This window comes from Lemur catta, chromosome 15, assembly GCF_020740605.2.
Source record: "Lemur catta isolate mLemCat1 chromosome 15, mLemCat1.pri, whole genome shotgun sequence".
Lineage (NCBI taxonomy): Eukaryota > Metazoa > Chordata > Mammalia > Primates > Lemuridae > Lemur > Lemur catta.
The window spans coordinates 11,675,833-11,697,649 of record NC_059142.1 but is presented as its reverse complement, the minus strand read 5'-3'; the positions used below and the strand labels follow the sequence as shown (position 1 = coordinate 11,697,649).

The 21,817-nt window shown below is 38.0% G+C and overlaps 1 protein-coding gene across 1 annotated transcript in view; it reads left to right on the top strand.

The window, feature by feature from the left end:
* STX8 (syntaxin 8) overlaps window positions 1-21,817 on the top strand; it is a 255,589-nt gene that overhangs the window by 140,275 nt on the left and 93,497 nt on the right. The window contains exon 7 of the mRNA XM_045569474.1: window positions 15,713-15,814. Within this exon, the coding sequence (XP_045425430.1) occupies window positions 15,713-15,814 (102 nt within the window). The remainder of the gene's footprint in view (window positions 1-15,712; window positions 15,815-21,817) is intronic.

The window sequence follows — 21,817 nt, the reverse complement described above, 5'->3', positions numbered from 1 at the left end:
CTAAAGTTTTATCTTTTGGATAATGTCATATGAATTGCATCATACATGTGAGCTTTTTTAGTACTCCATTTTAATTTTTCTATTGTGTTTTTTTACCATATAGATTGTTTTAGTGGTTACTAGGGATGACAGTATACATACTTAAAATTTTGCAGTCTACTTAGAATCAATATTTAACCTTTTCGAATGAGGTGTAGAAACTTTATTACCATATAGGCCCCGTTACCCTTCCCACTTTATGTTATTGGTGTCTTATATGTGACTCTTATGTGCATTGAGAACGAGACATTATAAGTGTTATTTTCACCTGTCAAACATAAAGAAGTCAGTTGGAGAATATCTTGTTATATTTATCCAGATATTGACCATTTCTGTTGCTCTTCCTTCACTTCTGATGTCCTGGGTTTCCTACTAGTGTCATTTCCCTTCTGCGTGAAGAACTTCCTTTAGCAGTTCTTTTAGAGTAGATCTGCTGACAAGAGATTTTCCTAGTACTTCTTCCTCTAAGAATATCTTTATTTCACCTTCCTTCCTGAAGGGTATTTTTGCTGGTTATAGAATTCTGTTTTGAGAGCTCTTTTCTTTCAGCATTTTAAAAGTGTTGTTATACTTCTGTTAGAGTAGGAGACTAGGAGACAGGGCTGGGACCCAATGCAGGGGCTTGAAGAAGGGGTGCAGGTGTGCAGTAGACTATCTGAACGAAAGGAGCTGATCACCGCAGCCAAGAACTGTTCCAACCAGCTTGTCAGCTATCTCTGTCACCTTACATCAACTTTGGCTAATTACACTATCATTTACATTGCAGTTTTAAAATTTTTTCCACCCTTGAAATCACCATGACAGTTCCAAAACAACTATATAAAGTATGAAAATGGGACGAAACCCAATTCTGGAAATGACTACCCAAATTCTTAGTAAAAGCTAACCCCTTGCCCTTGAATATTCCTCCCTTCAATTAGTGAAACTACAAAAGATCTAAAACCACTTCCTCCCAATGCAGGTGCTCTCTTTCCTGAGAGTGTATTTTCACTTTCAGTAAAAGCTGCCACTTGCTTGGCTTATGTGATGTGTCCTGAAATTCTTTTCCCAGCAAACACCAAGAACTTAGACCTCCACACGAAGGCCGGTAACACTCCTTCTGGTCTCTGTGATTTCTGATGAGAAATCTACAGTCTTTGAAATCATTGTTCCCCTATATGTAATGTGTCATTTTTCTTTGGTTGTGTTCAGGATTTTTAATTTTCTCTTTAGTGTTTAGCGGTTTGGTTATGGTGTGTTTGGGCGTGGGTTTCTTTGTGTTTTATCTTGTCTGGGGTTTGCTATTTTATGGTTTTTGCCAAATTTAGGAAAATGTCATCCATTATTCCTTCAAATATTTTTGCTGCCCCACACTCTTCCCTCCCTTCTCGGACTCCAATGACATGTTGCTCTTCCTTCAATGATATGAATGTTTGACGTTTTCCCACCATCCCACAGGTCCCTGAGGCTCTGTTCATTTTTATTTTTTCGGTCTCTTTTCTCTTTATTGTTTGGATTAGATAATTTTTATTGAACTATCTTTCTTCCGTCATCCTCATTCTGCTATTGAGCTAGTCCAATGAGTTTTCTAATTCGATTATTGTGTTTTTTTCAGTTTCAAAATCTGTACTTGTTCTGATGGAAGTATAGGGGAAACAATACATACATACATACATATGTACATACATAAATTTGCACTTGGTTCTTTATATATTTTCTTTGCTGAGACTTTCTATCTTTTCATTTGTTTCAAGAGTGCTCACTTTTACTTGGAGCATTTTTATAATAGCTGCTTTAAAGTCTTTGTTAATTGCAACAACTGTGCTTCTTAGCATTGGCATCTTTTCTCATGCAGCTTGAGATTTTCTGGTTCTTCATATGCTGAGTAATTTTGGATTGTATCCTGCACATTTTGATTATTATGTTATGAGGTTCTGGCTCCTGTTTTAAATCCTACAGGGATGTTGATATTTTTTGTTAGGAGGCAATTTTCCTGGTTGGGTTCAGGCCGTAGGTTCCAGCTAGCTGTCTATGGGTTGTGGTTCCAGTGTCATGACATTTTCATGGGCTTCGCAGTGCTATTTGGATCTGTCCCACATGTGCAGTAGCCAAGGGGCCAGGCTGACATTGAGTGGTTTTCTGTCCTGTAGTTCAGTTCGCAATGTCTGAGTGTACTATTTAGGGTCAGTTCCATGCATGCACACCGCAGGCGTGAGACCAGGAGTTCATGAACAACTTTAAGGGGTTGTTCTTCTAATCTCCTCTCTGTCTATGATCTTCCTGGTACTTTTTGGTCCGTTGAGGCTCCCTTTTTTTTTTCTCTAGCCCCAAATCTGGGGCTTTAGTTACCCTACTCTACCACACGCTTCCCATCTGTATAGTATTAAGAGAAGGTGTCTTTTCTTTTTCTTTTTTTCTTTAACCCAATCTGAGTCTGTGGCTTCTTTTTTTCTTGGATTTTTATTTCAGAAGTTTTTCCAAACCTACAGAAAAGTTAGCAGTGTCCTTCCAGGCACATCTGGTCACCCTTCATCTAGGCACCAGTTGTTAACATTTAACCACATTTGTTTTTGCTTTTTTTCCTCTGCATATATGTGTGTGTAATTCTCCCCCCCACCCACCCAACAAATCATTAAAATAAGGTGGAGGTGTCTCCTAAACACTTCAGCATGTATCTCCTAGGGACTAAGCTGTTTTCCTACACAACTATGATATCACTAACATATTCAAGAAACTTAACTTTGATATGGTAATATTGTAATCAGTTTACAATCATATATTGTAATACATGGTGTTTATATTTAAATTGCTCCCATTGCTCCAAGCCCTGATAGTCCTTTATCACTTTTTTTTAAAGACAATATCTTGCTCTGTCGCCCCTGGTAGAGTGCAGTGGCGTCATCATAGCTCACTGCAACCTCAAACTCCTAGGCTCAAACGATCCTTCTATCTCAGCCTCCAGAGTATCTGGGAATACAGGCAGCCACCACACCTGGCTAATTTTTTCTATTTTTGGTAGAGATGGAGTCTCACTCTTGCTCCTGCTGGTCTTGAACTCCTGACCTCAAGCGATCCTCCCACCTCAGCCTCTCACCTTTATCACTTTTTTTTTTTTTGAGGAGGTGCCCCAGCATTCAAAGATTACACACTGTATTTAGTTGTTATTCCTCTTTAATGTCTTTTAGTTTATAACAGTTCCCTCATTTTTTTTTTTGCCATTGTCATCTTAAAAGAGTTCATGCCGATTGCTTTGTAGGACTTCTCACAATTTGTATTTGTCTGAGTGTGTTTTCTTATGATTTAAGTTGAACACTTTTGGCGAGAAGACCACGTAAGGAGAGTTGTATACTACTGTACTTTGCATTGCATCACATCAGGAGACCCAGAATGACAGTTTGTCCCATCACTGTTGATACTAAGTTTGCTCATGGTGTTAAGGTGACATCTGCCTTATTTCTTCACTGTAAAGGTACCATTCCTCTCTGTAACTAATAAGTAATCCATGGGGTGATACTTGCAGGCTATGAATACACTGATTCCCGATAACCCTTCACCCAATGGTTATAACATCAATTGATGATCTTTCCCTGAATCAGTTTAGAACCACATGGGTAGTTCTAAATGGTGTGAATCATTGACTTTTTATGGGTGATAAAACTGTACAGAAAAACATGCAAGTATTATATAAAAGTCAGAGTAGTGGTTACTTTGGGATAAAAGGGAGAGAGTGGTCATTAGAGGGGAACATGCGGCAGAGAGTGGTGGTGATGAGGTTTTGGCAGCCTCCTACTTCATGACCTCGATGATAATTAAGTGGGTATTTACTTTGTGATAATTCATTGAACTGCACATAAACTTTTTGTACTTTTCTGTATGTGAGTTCTGTTTCACAACAAAAAGCTTAAAATTTTAGCATTAAGTTTTATGACAATATTATATTTAGATTTATGTTTAATAGGTTTATTGCGTACCATGATTTATATTTTATATTATACAGTGACTCAACCAATTTTGATTTCCTTTTTTTCCATTCATTTCTTTATTCTGGAATGGTACTTGAGTGGTATACGCACTTAGTTTGGGGGATGTGGTAATGTTATTTGTCTATGAAATATTTTTATTTCAGAGACAAATATAAAATATATCTCCTGATCTATATAAAATAGATATATACATGTGTATATAGGTATAAAACATACAAAAGTATTTGCGTATATATACACACACAGGTACACACATGACGGTTCCTTTTGACACACAATTCATATTTTTCTCTAGCTCGGAATACTTCTACATACTTTCTGCAAATAGAAGCTAGTCCAGCAGATCATGTCCTCAGGTAGTGAATATTAGTGCAGCAGGGGACAAATGCTGCCAGCCATTTAGCCTTCCTGAATCGAATGTGTTTTGCATGTATTCTTTACTCAGTCTTTCTGCCACTTATTTTATGTTCTGACAGTTTGCAGCTATAATGCTGACAGAAGTGTTCAAGTGACGTTGTTATCTGTCATGAAGAAATGCAGGCAGATGACTTTGCTGGATTTAAAAATGCATGTTTTATGGCAGATCCAGGTGATTTTGAGTACACAGAGGCTAAAGATGGGCAGGCAGTTTAGGGATCTGGGGCAATCCTTTGATGCTGGGAGGGATATCACAAACCTCATTGCAACATGGGAAGAGTAAACCAAAAAATGACTAAATGATAGCCAAGTGAAACTCTGGCCTAAGGCCTGCCTGCCCGGGCTTCAGGGACCCCGGAGGGAGAGAGGGAGGTGAGTGATCACCATCGTGTATGCTCTAAGCACTTCACTGAAACAAACCTGAGTGGTTTGGTTTCATTTAGTGCTCCCATGACCTCATTCCCTGCCTTAACGAGCTGGGTGAGTGCTCTCTGGTGCCTTGCACAATTATGTCTTTCTCTTATCAGTGATCACCCACCATAGCCTGGGTACACATTGAATCCTTAGATCAGAGCCTTTGTCCTCACACCTTTTTTACTCCATTGTCTTCTAGTGTTTCACAGGAACAGTCTCATTCCTGTTTGTTTTTCTTCCCTTGTTGGTAAACTTCCTTTCCTTCTGCCTACCATTTGAATATTTGCAGATTTTCTTTTATTCTGAAATTCGGAAATTTCATGAGATATTTCTAGACAGTCTTCATTAATGTTGCTCAGAACTCAATGAGTTTTTTCTTATATGAACACTCAAGTGTTTTATCATCTCAAGAAAAAAATTTTTTATTATTATTTCTTCTCCTGCTTTTATTTATTCTTATTTCTTATTTTTTCCTCCCATTTTTTCCTGTGGCTTCTGGGAGATTATTCAAGCTTGGTTTCTAAATCTCTTACCTAGTTTACAATCTATGTACTGCCTTCATTATGGTTTTACTTTGACAACTATGCTTCTATCTGTATGCAGTTTCTAATAATCTTACATTGTCCCCTCCTTGTGTCTCTCTGTTCTTGTTGCATTGATTTAGTGTCCTCTTGAGTCTTGTTTTTCTTAATTAAAAAAAAAAAAACACACATAGTTCTCAAGGTGTCTCCTTTTCTTGAAGGAATTTTATTTTCTAAGGAAAAAGAAGAGGAGAGAACATTCTTTTGAATACTCCTCAGATGTTCCTTCATTTTGAGCTCTTTATTTATACCTGTTCTTTGTTTGATCCTCTTAACAGGGATCTGTGTCTATGGGTTATTAGAAGTCAGGAAGGGTTCTGAGTGTAGGCCTCTGTTACACATATTTAGGCCCAAATGAAAGGCCTTGGTGTATGGTCAGGAGGGAGTAGGAATGGAGCCTGTGCTTTCTGCCTAGCCTGGCCCACCTGGTCAGTATAAGGTGCTAGCAGGTGTGGCCAGGGGGAATTTCTCCTAGGTAAGGGAGCATTCCCTGGGGCCTCCAAAGCCTGGGTGGTTCCCAGGGGCTCTGCCTGGGTCTGCTGGAGTTCCCACCAGCTGTCTGGCCATGGGGCCTCATAGGCAAGTCATTAAGTGATTACTTTTCCTTTGCTGAGTCACAGATTGATCTTTCCTTCTGTCCCTGTTTTCTGTAATGTATTTAACATCTCTTCCTGGTGTACAGTATGATTACAGGTCACCACCATCAACCCCATTTTTAGTTTCCATTGATAATTTTAAGTATGGTTTCAGTTGTAGGAAATAGAGGGAGTTGAACTAATACCCTCAAGCAAAGCTTTTTATTCACTGTTTTTTTTTTAACATTTGTCTTCAAGTGTTATTAGCAGTATAAGCAAACGGCATAATAACATAATGACTTTATAACTGCCATTATGAGCCCATTATGAGTACAAAAAGACACCAAGTTAATCTGAAAATGTGCAGCACACTCTCTGCCTTTATATAGAAACTTATTGAGGCTGTAATTGAGAGTAGAAAAAATATGAAGTATAATTGGAGTCAGATATTTTGATGCCGTATAATGTTTCTTAATGCTTTTGATTCTGTGAATTTTGTGTTAAACTTTCCATTGTCCATTTTTCCATGCTATGCTGGAATGGCACTCAATACCTCGAATTAACACATGATAGAAATATAAGCTCCTTCTTGAAACCAAATGCAAATATTTACCAGGAAGCAAGGTTTCAGGTTCTCTTTGGAGGCTGTCCTGTGAGGAATCTGAGGTGGCCAGCTTGTTGTTTCCCGACCTGTGCTGTGACACCTGAGTTTCATTTGCTCTCACCAGACTGTGGTCAGGGGATTTCCCACCGCGGTAGCTGGTGGCCCCAGGGTGGGAAATCCCCCCAGCTCCCTGGCCTCAGAGATCGTCTGAGGTCAGAGTAGCGACAAGTGGAATACATTCCATCAAACCAACCCACAGTGGCAGTATAAACCTATTAAAAAATAATTTGGCAATCTGTTTGAAAGTCCATGGAGCAGTTATAATCACACTTTGTTAACTTAAGGAAATGATGAAAGGAATGGAAATGATAATGGAGGAAAGAATTCACAGACTCATTATTTAGAAATACAGAAACATTCTAAGTAGCCAACAATGGGCTATTATTTAATGAATGTTTACTTAATGGAGTGAATATTTTGTAACCATTAGAAATTATAACTGTGAAGACTGTATAGCTACATGAAAGAGTACAAATGATACTGTGTTGGGGGGAAGCTTATATATTGCAGTTATATGAAAACATGTATGTTTATGTCAAATCTTAGAAACACATAGAAGTTATTACAGAAGTTATTGTACTGGGGTGTTTGGATACTGTTTACTTTTCCCTCTCTCATTTATAAACTGCTATTAAATAATTTCTATAACTTAAAGAATAGAGTTGTTTTAAACAACCACCACCACCAATAATCAGGAGAGATTTACCAACCAAAATGAAAAACTTTGTGTTTGGTCTGGATTTAAAACATTAACTCCTTCAGTATTGACTACTGATTTTTGCTGACCTAATCTGCTACAAATTGGTTAATTTACCTCTCTTTAAGTCATACTTATGAATATTATAAATTTAAAAAGACATATATCTTAAAACCCAGCTAATATATATAAACAGCTGACATATTTATTGTCAGACAAGGCATATTTTGCACTTGACTTTCTTATAGTAACAGAGGCTATTAGGCCTGAATTTCATATTATTGTGGCATTCGGACATATCGTGCAATCCTGACTAATTAGTTGCATAAGGAAAATGTACCATGCAACTGTACAAAGCATGGCCCTTACTGTGGAATATCTTAATAGAGAATGAGGCATGGATCATAAAAGATCCCCACTTTTATATGTTACTATAATATACACATATATATAAAAACTCAACTGTGTTCTGTGCTGATGAGACAAAAACTGAAATGACGTTTCCAAGTCCTCCCATCACGTTTTAGGAAGAATACTCAGAGCATCAGGATGTTACAAGATCTGGAAATCATCTCCTTTGAGGACTTGCTAAAATTTGGAGCTAAGTATCTTTAGCTTAGAAGAGAAGACTGAGGAAATATATGAGGAGAGTTATGAAAGAAAGAATACTGGTATCATGTTGGCCTAGAAATAACTAAGGTAGAAGTTGAAAGCAGGCAAATTTTCAGCTCAATATAAAACTTTATGATAATTGGATTATTTGATTTTTTTTCTTATTGAGTTGTTAGAGTTCCTTATATATTCTAATTATTAATCCCCTGTCAAACAGGTAGTTTGCAAATATTTTCTCCCATTCTATGGGTTGTCTCTTCACTTTGTTGATTGTTTCCTGTGCTGTGCAACAGCTTTTTAGCTTGATGTGATCCTGTTTGTTCAATTTTGCTTTGGTTGCCTGTGCTTTTGGGGGTTATTACTCAAGAAGTCCTTGCTCAGACCAATGCCCTGAAGCATTTCCCCAGTGTTTTCTTGTAGTAGTTTCATAGTTTCAGGTCTTAGATTTGAGTCTTTAATCCATTTCAATTTGATTTTTGTGGATGGTGAGAGATAAGGATCTAGTTGCCATTCTTCTGCATATGGATATCCAGTTTTCCCAGCACCATTTGTTGAAGAGACAGTCCTTCAGTCTCCTGTATGTTCTTGGCACCTTTGTTGAAGACAAGTTCACTACAGATGTGTAGAACAACTTGATAATAATTAGCATTACCCTCAAACTCAGCCATGGAACTGATTTCCTCACGAGTATCAACGTTACCAGTCTCTGGGAGTGTTCAGCAAAAGATTAACCGTCCCACTGCCAGTAATATTGTAAAAGGGGAAAGAACTACGAGGTGATGTCATAATTTCTTGCAGGTCTAAAATTGTGTTATTCTAAGGCATTTGTTTTGTCTTGCCTGCCTGCCTCCCTCTCTCCTTCTCTCCCTCTCTCCCTCTCTGCTTTTCTGCCTTTCTCCCTTCTTCCCTTATTCTTATTTACTGGAAAATCTTAGGAGTATCATAATATTGTGAACTTTTAATTTTTCTCTGACTTACATTTTCAACTAGGGTATTATTTGCATACAACAAAATGCACAGATTTTTAGTGTTCAGTTCCTTGAGTTTTGACAACTGTATCCACTTGTGTGAGCATTTAGAACATTTTCATCATCCCAGAAAGTTTTCTTGTGTCCCTTTCTAGTCAAGCCCCCCAGCACCCCAGAGGCAACCACTTTCTGATTTTTATCCTGTAGGTTAGGTTTATCCTTGCATTTCATATAAACAGAATCATAAAGTATGTATTGATTTTTATTTTCTTAGCCAGCAAAATTCTTTTTAGATTTATACAGTTATTATATTCATAAGTAGTTTATTCTTTTTATTGCTGAATTAGTATTTCATTTTACAGATACACCCCAATTTGCTTATCCATTTCTCCTAATGTAGGTATTTGGGTTGTTTCTAGTTTGGGTCCCTAATGAATAGGCTGTGATGTCTATTTTTGTACAGGTCCTTTTGAGAAATAGGTTTTTATTTCTGTTTGGTAAATACCTAGGAGTGAAGTTTTTGGGTAAGAGGGTAAGTTATGGTCAACTTGATTGAAACTGACAAACACTTCTACAGTACCCTTTATGGCACATCTTCCCCAACAATTAGTATTGTTAGTCTTCAACTTTAGCATTCTAGTGGGTGTAAAGTGGTATCTTACTGTGATTAAGATTTGCATTTCCCTAATGACTACCAATATTGAACCCTTTTTCATATGCTTATTGGCCATTTGTATGTCTTCTGTAAAACATCTGTGCAGATCTTTTGCCTATTTCAAAATGAGATTGTCTTTTTTTTATTGTTAATATGTAGGAGTTCTTTATATATTCTAGATATACTTTGTCAGATATGTGTTCTGCAAATATTTTTTATCAGTCCGTGACTTATTTATTAATTTTTGTAATAGTGTCTTTGGATGAGCAGGAAAATTTTTATTTTGATGACATTTAATTGACCAATTTCTTTTGTGGATAGTCTTTTTATGTTGTGCCTAAGAAGTTTTTGCCTACCCAAGATTATGAAGATTTTCTTCTATTTTTTTTTTTTTTCCTAGAAGCTTTACAGTAAGTCTGTCAACTGAAGAATGACAAGGTTCATAAATTTGGAAAGGAGAGCTTTATTTCTCATCAAAGGTTGCAGCCTGCAGGCTGGCCATTCTGACAGGCTGGGAAGCATAGCCTCTGGCAAAGACCAGACAGGCGCTTTGAGGGGAGGGGTAAAGAGAACAGGAATTTATGCTGAGCAGGGTGGCCACATGTACATATTTAACAAGCTATAGGAGGAGTCATGAATATTTATGAAAGGAGAAACACACAATTGAGCTTCATGTCTTTTCATGGGTCCCATGTTAAAAAATTGGAGGTGTTAGCCTGAGGTTGGAGTTTTTGGCCCTCTGACATCAAAAGGAAGCAGAGGACACAAAGGTACTCAGTAAGTAGCCTCCATAGACTGGCCAGAACCACTCATGGTCAATGGTCTTCTATTAGGAAGGAATACTTTTCCATTGCTGTGTTGAAAACTGCAAAAGGGAGGAGCAGTCACAAGGCTGGTTGAAATCAGCTGGCGCAAGGCTTGCCAAAGGGCTGGTTTCTGTTTAACCCTTAGGAAAGACAGTCTCTAGTGGTGGTTAGTGAGGGGAGGGGGTATAGCAAGGCGTGTCTGACCCCATCCTGTCATGGCCAGAAACTCAGTTTTTAAGATTTCTCTGGTGTTCCCTTGGCCAAGAGGGGATCCATTCTGTTTGGGGAGCTTAGAATTTTATTTTTATTTTTCAAGTCTGTGAACCGTCGCAAATCAATTTTTTGTATACGGAGGGAAAAAAGTGCTGAGGTTCTTTTTATTTCCCCATACATATGTCCAGTTATTCCAGCATCATTGTTAAAAAGACTTTTCTTTCCGTATTTGATTGACTCTTGTTGATACCTTTGCTGAGAATTGAGTGTACACACACACACACACACACACACACACACACACACACACAGGTCTGTCCAGGTTCTCTGCTTTGTTCCATTGATCTATTTGTCTGTCCTTATTCCAATGCCACACTGTCTTGATGGCTATGTATTTATATGCAGTCTTGAGTTTGGGGAATACCTCTGACTTATTTTTTCTTTATCAGGATTATTTTGGCTATTCTAAATTGTTTGCATTTCCACGGGAATTTTAGAATTGGCTTGCTGGTTTCATTTAAAATGCCCTCTAGAATTGTGATTAGGATTACATTATATCAATTAAGAAAAGTGAACAGATGCCCTCAAAATATTGAGTCTTCTCATACAAATGGCTAACAGATATATTTTTAAAATACTCAACATCGCTGATCAGGGAAATGCAGATCAAACCCACAATGAAGTATTATCTTACCCCAATTAGGATGGTTATTATCAAAAAGACCAAAAAATAACAAATGTTGGTGAGGCTGGGGAGAAAAGAGAACTCTCATACACTGTGGATGGGAATGTAAACTAGTACAGCCATTATGGAGAACAGTATGGAGGTTTCTCAAAACACTACAAATGGAACTACCATATGATCCAGCAATCCCGCTACTGGACATTTATCCAAAGGAAAGGAAATCAGTATATCAAGGAAACATCTGCACCCCCATGTTTATTGTAGCACTATACACAAAAGCCAAAGCCAAAATATGGAGTCAACCTACATGTTTAACAACAGATGAGTGGATACAGAAAATGTGATATATATACACAATGGAATACTATTCAGCCATACAAGAGAGCAAAATCCTGTCATTCACAGCAAATGGATGAGCCTGAAAGACATTATGTTAAGTGAAATAAGCTAGCAACAGAAAGTTAAACACCACATGTTCTCAATCATGCATGGAAGCTAAAAATAGTTGGTCTCATAGAAATAAAAAGTAGAACAGAGGATACTACAGGCTAGGAAGGGCAGGGAGAAGGGAGAGATAAGAAGAGATCTGTCAAAAGATGCAAAATTACAGCTAGATAGGAGGACTCAGTTCTAGTGTTCAATACTACATTTTAAAAAAATTATTGAGTCTTCCAATTCATGAATATGGTATAGCTCTCCATTTATTTAAGCCTTCTTTCATTTCTCCCAGCACTGTTTTATAGTTTTTATTGTAGAGGTCTTGTACATCTTCAGTTAGATCTATTTCTAAGAAATAGTTTTTGAAGCTATTACATTTGATATTTTTTACTTTCTTTCTATTACTAGTGTATAGAAATACATTGCCTTTTATAATTGACTTTGTATCTGCAAATTTGCTAAATTTACTTACTAGTTCTGGTAGTTTTTAAATAGATTCCATAGTTCTCTATGTGCATAATCATGTCATCTGCAAATACGTAGTTTTATAGCTTCCTTTCAAATATTTTTGCCTTTTTTTCCCTTGCCTTATAGAACCATGTGGACTTCTAATAAAATGTTTAACAGACATTGTCAGAGCAGACATCCTTTCCTTGTTCCTGATCTTAGAGAAAAAGTATTCAATGTCTCACCTTTAAGCATGACATTAGCTCTAAATTTTTTGTAGATGTCCTTCACCAGCCTGAGGAAATTTCCTTTTATTCCTATTTGGCTGAGAATTTGTATCGTGAACGGACACTGACTTTTGCCAAATACTTTTTCTGCATTTATTGAGATGATCATACAGTTATCTCCTTTAGTCTGATCATTGATTTTACATCTTTCTTCTTTTCTAATATACATTAATACATTTAGAACAATAAACTTCTCCCTAAGCACTGCTTTAATTGCATCCCACAGACTTTTATGTTGGGTTGTTGTCTTGTTCCACGAAGGCTGCTATAACAAAACACCATAAACTGGGTGGCTTGCAAACTACAGGATTTTTTTTCTCACGGTTCTGAAGGCTGGGAAGTCTGAGATAGGGTGCCTGCAGATTGGGTGTGTGGCGAGGACCTGTTTCCTGGTTCAGAGCCAGATGTCTTTTCACTGTAGCTTCACATGGTAGCAGGAATGAGGGAGCTCTCTAAGGCCTCCTTTATAAGGGCACAAATCCCATTCATGGGATGGGAGTCATTCATTCATGAGGGCTCTGCCCTCAGGACTTAATCAGCTCCCAAAAGCCCCACTCCCAAATACCATCACACTGGGGAGGATTAGGTTTCAACGTATGAGTTTTGAGGGTACACAAACATCTAGTCTATGGCAGTTGTCATTATCATTCATTTCAGTATATTCTCTGCTTTCTCTTGTGATTTCATCTTTGTCCTGTGGGTAATTTAGAGGTAATTTCCTTAATTTTCAAATTTTAAGGAATTTTCCATTTTTGTCATGCATGTCCTTTCACACAGTGAAAAGTTCCTTTTTTATCTCTGATAATACTCCTTGTCTGGAAGTCTGTCTGGTCTGATATTAATACAGCAATGCTCACTTTCTAATGCAAACATTACCTGTGCTTCATATTTAAAGTGAGCTTCTTATGAAAGCATATAGTTGTGTCATCTTTTTTCTTAAATCTTGCTTGATAATACTTTGTCTTTTAATTGAGGAGTTTAGTCCATTTTTATTTTTCTTGTGACTACTGATATAGTTGAGTTTAAGTATACCATGTAGGTATTTATGTTCTTTTTGTTCTGTCTGTCCTTTGTTCCTCTGTATCTCCTTTCCTACCTTCTTTTAGGTGAACCATGCATTTTTAGTATTTAATTTTATTTCCTCTATTGATTTTTATTTTTAAGTTATTCCTCTTGTGTGGATGGCTGTGTGTTTTTGTTTCCTCTCTTTTTTTTAAGTTATTGCCTTAGAGCTGTGTTATTCAATACAAGTGGCTATTTAAATTTTAATAATTGAAATATAAGAAAATAAAAGTACTGACTATTGTGTGGAAAATGGATTGAAAGGATTCAGGACTAGAAACAGAAAGATAAGTTAGGACATTGTTTTAGAAACACTGGCAAATTTTGTGAGGAATTAGTAACAGGGTTTAAGGGAAATGATAGGGTTGAGAGATACTGGGGAGGTAGAATCAACAGGAGTGGCTAATAAATGGAATAGCAGATGGAGAAGGGGAAGGGAGAAGGCCAAGGGACTCTGAAGATTCCTAGCTTGGGCAAGCAAATGAATGATCATGCCATTCATTGAGACAGGGAATATATATGGGGAGTCAAATTTGGAGGAAGGTGAAGAGATCTTGAGAGTCAGATGTTTGTAGGTATTTCAAGACAGAGATTGGTAGTAGGCAGTTGGCTACATGGGTCAAGAATTTTGGAGAGCTATCTAGTACAGAAGAATTTCAAATTTTCAATTTAAATATTGGTGTAGTGGGTATATAATATCACCATGATAGTATTATAGAGTAACAATACAGAACTCTGGGTATCACCCACATTTAAGAGAAAAAGAGACTTTAGACAGAGCTTCTGGGTAAATGGGAGGAAAACTGGGAGTGAGTATGTCATTGAATACACGGGAGTAGAGAGTTATGAATGAATTGTTAAATAACAACAAAAGATAAGATTTTCTAGGCAGGTGTTATATAGATAATATTTATATTTGACAAATTTGGCTCAGATCCACTTTTCTAAGAAGGAGCAAAGTGCTTTGAAAATTATTCAATGCTTTTATGTTTTAGACTCCACTCATTTATTGACTTTATCTTTTCATATTTATTTTATCCTGCTGTGTACTAGGCAGTCTCCTAGGGGTGGGAGATATAAGGATGAATAAAAGTTACTTTGTGCCATACTCTTTCTGTCAAATAAAGGCATGTAAACAAATAATTGGAATGCAGCTATAAAGGTCAATAAGTAACAAGAGGTTTGCAGGAAGTGCTGCAGGAAGCTAAAAGAACACTCACCTCTTCTGTGCCTTTCAGATACTAATCTTTTTGCCCTTTTCCTGCTTTTTCACCCACATGGCCTACAAAGCTCAGCTCAAACATCATTCTGGAAACCTTCTTTGACTTTCTTGTTTGCTTTAGTTAATACTTTAAGAAAAGTGGGGACTGATATAGGACACTGCATCTCCAAAGCAGTCACTGAAAAAAAAAATGGGGGGAGGAGGCGGCGCGGGAAAAAGGGATTCTTTACAAGAGAGAGTAATTACTAAAATATCCATCAAGGTTAACCAAAAAGTTGCCAAAAACATTGAAGTTTTGATGATTTTGGAAAGGCTGTTTCTATGTTTAACTTTTCAATAGCTTGATATGACTCACTGTGAGAGATGAAGAAATTAGTGCTTTCAACTTCTTTCCACTTTCCTTCCCTGCCCCAACTATTTCCTGATTTTTCAGTTGGAATTGTTGTCACTGTAACATTTGTATACCTTCTGTTATCTAATTCGTGTATTTGTTTATTCTCAGTTCTCACCATCATCTCTTACGTCATGGTTTCTGCATAAGAATTCTTTATTTTTATTTATCTCTTGGTTGTCTGGATTTCATCAAGTCGTTTTCTCAGGAAGGGGCCGGGTAGTCCCTGAAGTCTTCTGAACTGCCTGTGTCTCACCTTTATATTAATACTTAAGTGACAACTTGGCTGGGCATAAATTTCGCTGGGTCATGCTTTCTTTCCCCTGAACTTGTTGGCATTTCTTCTCTGTCTCCTGGAATTATGTTAAACCAGTTTTTTTCTTCATGACTACTTTTTTTTTTTCCTTTTTGAATCAGAATTGAAGTTTTCAAAGAATCTACATGAGTTCTGTACCTTTTCACTTACTGAACTTCAGAGAACTATTACTGGAAGAACAACCACAGCTATGATGCTGTGATGTTAATTAACCAGGGTATTTCAGGAGTATTAATCATGTATCTTTGCTTTTCTTTCTAGAGATAATTGACGACCTTGCCAACCTAGTGGAGAACACAGATGACAAACTTCGCACTGAAACCAGGCGTGTGAACATGGTGGACAGGAAGTCCACCTCTTGCGGTAAGAGACAGCTGTGGTGACTGCGTCTCTCGTTGCTTGAGGATTAACTCTGCTTTGAGTTTCCCGTTATGTCTGATTACTGCGGGGATTTGGTTGGTCTTATACAGGCAGTGCCATTTGATGAAGCACTGAAATTGCAAAAAGATGCTTAAATCTTTTTAAAATGAAATTAACTGTGTGGAGTTCAGAGGGCATATCATTTGTTCATTTGTTGTTTTTTTTTGGTTTAAGAGAAGAAACCTTTCTGTATGTTTACGTGGATTAATGGTTTGGGAAATCGTATAACATTATACAAGTTGGTGGGTTTCAAAGGCAGTCTCACTTGCTTTTGTGCCTTTTTTTAAACTGCAAACTTAACTGTTGACCCTTGAGCTGCAAAGCAGCTACGAGGCCAATGTTGAAGTCTGAGTTCAAATCTGATATTTGGTGATGTTATGTTTGTGAAGACACTTTACTGTTTGATACCTTCTATGTAAAATGGGATTCACATGCCAAGATAAGAATCACTTAGAGTACTTGCTGAAAATACTGATTCCCAGGCCCTCCTCTAGAGATTCTGATTGAGTGAGTCTAGGGTGAAGTTCAAGAGTGTTCGTTATTTAATGAGTACACCAAGCAGTTTTGATGCAGGTACTTGTTATTCCGCAGAATTCTGGTGCAGGCTTTTGTGAGGTTTGAATTGTGTATTTCCTGTGCATGGTGCCTTGCCCACATGTAAGTGATGATAAATGGTGGTAACAGCAGGAATAATCACAGTGATTGTCATTTGGTGCTTCATTTCACAAAGGTGTACTAAAGTTTATAAAGCTAATATCTTTATTCCATACAGAATTATAATAGCAATAAGTAACTAGTGATCCAAGCATGTGCTGTGCTTAACTTTTAGCCTTTTTAGTATGAAAATGCCATAGATACTCCTGATCTATCCAGTTTTAGAACCTCTTGCAAGGGTCCCCTGAGATTTGCAGCTTGAGACATGTTACCTTCCTTGCTTGTGTTTGTTGATTAAAAGAGAATCTAGAACAATAGGATGAGAGTCGTCCGGATATAGACTCTGGAAGCTCAGAGGAAGTGGAACTCTGCGGGGCCTACTCACTACCCTTTGACCCTTTATCGCCACCGTCCTGCCCTCCCCATCCCGCTGTCCCAGCCCCAGCAGTGCCACCATCAGTTGCCAACCCACTCTGTGCTTCTCCTCAATTTTGTTTTACCAGTCTTTCCATGTGACTTCTGTCAATTTGGGCTTTGTTCTCTACACTATATCCTGAAACTTTGAAGACTAGAGATGTGAGTTCACTCCCACCTCTCTTACTACCTGAACCTCAGTTTCCGTGCTGTAAGAAAATGGATAACCTGGTTGTCAGAATTCAGTTGAGTGGGCTCGGAGCCTATACCGGCACCCAGGTTCCACCACTCACCAGCTGTCTGACTTTTGGAAAGTCCCAACTCCCCTTTGCCTTGGTTTTTCCATCTTTGAAGTGGGAGTAATAATTGCATAGACCTCAGAGGATTGTTTTGTTGTGAGGAATAAATGAGTGATGAGTGAGGTATCTATATTACTTAGAACAGTGCCTGGTATATTGCATGCAGTGAGCAAGTGTTAGCCACTGTCATTATATGTCCAAAGTAGGAAGAATCTTCACAATTAAATGACAGCTTTCTTGAGGTCTTTTTTACTATTCTAAGCAATCATATTGCTAGTCATGCTATGAATGAAATATATTCATAGACGTATGTTTTTGTATTTGTAACATGATGGCACGTATCATTCGTAAAATCATAATGCAGAATGTTTCTTGTACTGTTGCCATTCTTTATTTTATAGTATCACCTAGTGTTTAGTATTTATACCCAAAAACGTCCATAACATCTTTTAAGCTAGACTCATGAGTGTTTAATTTTTTTGAAAATAAAATAAATTCAGAAACACCCAGAATTATTAAATACATATTTTTAAAACTTGTATCTTAAAATAAGTTAACTATAAATTTATCTCATGCCCCATTTATTTCTATGACAAACAGCTTTATTTTATTTTTTTATTTTATTTTTTTTGTATTTGAGATCTTTTTTTCAAAATATTATGGGGGTACAAATGTTTTTGGCCCATTTATATTTAATTACATGTATATGTATATTATCTGTAAAAGAATTATATACAATGATTTGAAGGGAGAAGTACAGCAAGCAGTACAGCAGTGTTAAATAGGTACTGGAAAAAAAAAAAGTCTTTATTCTTTTAATGGAAATACTTTAGAGAGAATTGTTTCTCTTGTCCCTTCAATTTTTTTCTGATATTTATTTAACAGTTCCATCAATATTATAGATCAACAACCAAATAACTATACTTACATAATTTTTAATACCCAGTACCTTTAAAGGAAAATTTTTTGCATTTTTTTAAAGGGAAATTTGCAGTTACATGTGTATTTGTTGACATACAGTGCTGGGTTTTGCATACTGAGGAAGGTTCAGCATGTAGTCTCAAAAGCTGTAGAGAGGTCAGATTTTATTTAAGACTTTATTTAAGATACTCAGTGATTTCCTTCTGAATCTTTAACTGATCAAAATTAAGCCTATGGGCCAGGCACGGTTGCTCATGCCTATAATCCTAGCACTTTTGGAGGCCAAGGCTAGAGATTGCTTGAGGTCAGCGTGAGTAAGACCCAAACCCCATCTCTACAAAAAGTGGAAAAATTAGCTGGGCGTGGTGGCAGGCACCTGTAGTACCAGCTACTCAGGAGGCTGTGGCAGGAGGATCACTTAAGCCCTGGAGTTTGAGATTGCAGTGAGCTATGATCACATTACTGTACTCTAGCCCTGGTGACAGAGAGACCTCATCTCAAAAGAAGAAACAATTAAGGCTATGAACACAGGCATAATGTGGAATTTACCAAGTAGGTTTAGCAGCCTTTGGCAAAATTAGCCTGACTTTTTTTTTTTTTTAATTTGTATTGTGGTAAAATATGTGTAACATAACATTTGCCATTTTAATTATTTAAAAATGTGCAGTTCAGTGTCACTAAGTACATTTTCATTGTTGTGAAACCATTACCACCATCCATCTCCAGAACTTTTTAACATCCCAAACTGAAAGTTACCCTAAACAGTACTCCCCATTCCTCCCTCCCCCAGCCCCTGGGGTAACTACTTCTCTACTCTGTCTCTAAGAATTGGATTCTTCTAGGTATCTCCTTCTGTATGTGGGATCGTACAATATTTATCCTTTTGTATCTGGCTTGTTTTACTTAGTTTAATGTCTTCTAGGTTTATTCGTGTTGTAGTATGTACGAGAATTTTATTCCTTTTTAAGGCTGAATAATATTCTATTGTATATGTATGCCACATTTCGTATATCCATTTCTGTCAGTGGACATGAGTTGTTTCCTCCTGTTGGCTGTTGTGAGTAATGCCACCATAAACACTGGGGTACAAACATCTGTTTAAGTCCTGCCTTTTTTGTGTATATACCCAGAAGTGGCATTGCTGGATAAAATGGGAATTCAATGTTTGAGTTTTTAAGGTAACCCCACCATACTAGCCTGACATTTTGTTTTGCTTGTAGCCTCTAAACTCCTAGGTACTTCCAAGTATTTTCGTTTTAAGAAATTTTTAAAATCTGATAAAGCCTCTTTGCAGACAGAAGCTGGGGACTTCTGTAGCCTGAGAGGGGCAGGCAAGTGGGATAGGGGTGAAGGCTCTGGACCTTCCCAATTATTAAGTGTAATAAGAGACCCTTCTGACATTAAACTGGGGCCTCAAAGAGCTACACCCTAAGAGTAAAAGTGAACCAGAACTGAACTTGCCCTTGGGGAGTCCGGGAGGTTTGGCACTGAGCAGAATAGGAGAAGAAAAAGAAAGGGAAAAATATATATAGTTTCTGGAAAGTTGTAGTCACAGAAAGGCCCTATGTGAAATTGGTACCCTGGGCATACATCCTTAGAGTGAGCAAAGGAACATCAAACCTTGAATTTGTTTTGAGGCAGATTCAGCTGTTATAGCTCCTGGTGCCTGGCAAAAACAAATGAAATGCCTTTCTGGAGGAAAATGTATTTACCCCAGGTCTCTAGGAATCAACCGAAACTAAATTTCTAAGGGCAATGACCAGCACACAGTCAAAGATAACCTAGCATGCATGGAAACAGCACAACATGAGCAAGGAACAACAATGCACTGTGGAGACCAATCTCCACAAACTTGCAGCATTAGAATTCTCAGACATGGATCATAAAATCAATTATACTTTTTGAAGAAAGAAATGACAAACTTGAAAGCATCTTCAGAGAACAGGAAACTATAAAAAAAAAAAACCACAGAAAATCTGATAAGGAACCAAATAGAACTTCTAGAAATAACAAATAACTGAAATTCAAAACTAAATGGCTATATTTGGTACTAGCAGAAGAGAGAATCAACCAGAGGACAAACCAGAAAAAAAGTAAACCATATTCCCTTTCCATAAATGCTGGCATTTTGAAGAGGATATCCAAATGCCATGGCAGTGAAATTACAATCTTAATAAGAAAGGCATTTGAGGGGCAGAGAGTTAGTCCAAGAGCCTCGAGTCATAGCAACGAGTTAATCACCTGCTCTTCTCAAGTGCAAGGCCGAATGGATCATTTTGTGTGTAAACACATACAGACATAATGAAACTGCAAGCAAGGTGTATTTTAACTGTCGGGGGATGGGGTGGGAATTAAGCAGCTCATTCAAGTGCAACTCCATTACTGTTCCCATGGCACTCCATTACTGTTTAACCAGGAGGACTCGCGTGAGGTGTGGAGAGCAGCGGCACATCATCATTTTACACAAAGGAGTGCAAAAATAGGTTGTGAACCATGAAATGGCTTTCTGTTTCGCTACCCTCAGCATATCTTCTTCGATGATCTGATATATCAGCCATAAACGCCGAGGAGTAAGGGCATTTCTAGTTATAAATACAGACCGAACTGCAAGGGGGCCACACAGGAGAAAGGCCTGATGATGAATTTGTTTGTTCAGTTCTTAACAAGGGATTCAAGCACCTCTTTGTGAACCTTTCACTCAAGAGCCCAGCTTTAAATTTTTTTTACTGGGATCTTTGTGGTGTTTTTCCTCCCTTTTCTTCCCCCAGCCCCACCCCAACGATAGCATCCAGGAGAAAACAATATTGATTTTTGCTGGCTTCTAAACGCAAATGAGACTGATAGTTTCCATTGGTACCTCTGTATTTTCAGATCTGTTACTTGTGTTAAGGACATTTACATGAAAGTAGGATCTTTGTAATTGCAGTTTAAATATTCAGTGTGCCTGGTCCTCATTAGGATTCAAAATAGAGCCTTGTCTGAGTCTGAGGGAGGGAGCAATTGTGAAAGACCAGACTGAGAATCCTGAATGGCTCAGTGGAGGGACAGTCTTGCTTCTCAGCATATTGACTATTATGTGGTGTTGTCTAAGCATATTTATTGTGATTTTAGCAGTATCTCAGTGATGTGGTTAGAAATCAGCCCAACTAACATTGCCATCCCAGAACCGCTGGCTTCGCCTTCAGCTCAGATGCTTCAGTTCAAGTGCCCTCAGGGCGCCACTGTCTCGGGGGTGGGGCAGGTCAGTGGTTAGGAGTGGTAAGTACAGTGCAGCACGGGTGTGGCCTCAGGCAGACCTGGGGCACAATCTGGGCTCTGCCACCTACAGCCTGCGTGGCTGGGAGAGCTGCTTGCCCTCTCTAAGTCTCCGTCTCCTTTGCTATAAAATGAGGGTAGCAATTAATAATAGTACACATGGTTGTCCTGTAGACTAAGAAAAAGGTGGCATGGGGACCAGTACTAGGGCGTCCCCTATACACCAGCTATGTTAAAACATAGATTTAGGCCGGGCGCGGTGGCTCACGCCTGTAATCCTAGCACTCTGGGAGGCCGAGGCGGGAGGATCTTCTGAGCTCAGGAGTTCGAGACCAGCCTGAGCAAGAGCGAGACCGCATCTCTACTAAAAATAGAAAGAAATTATCTGGCCAACTAAAATATA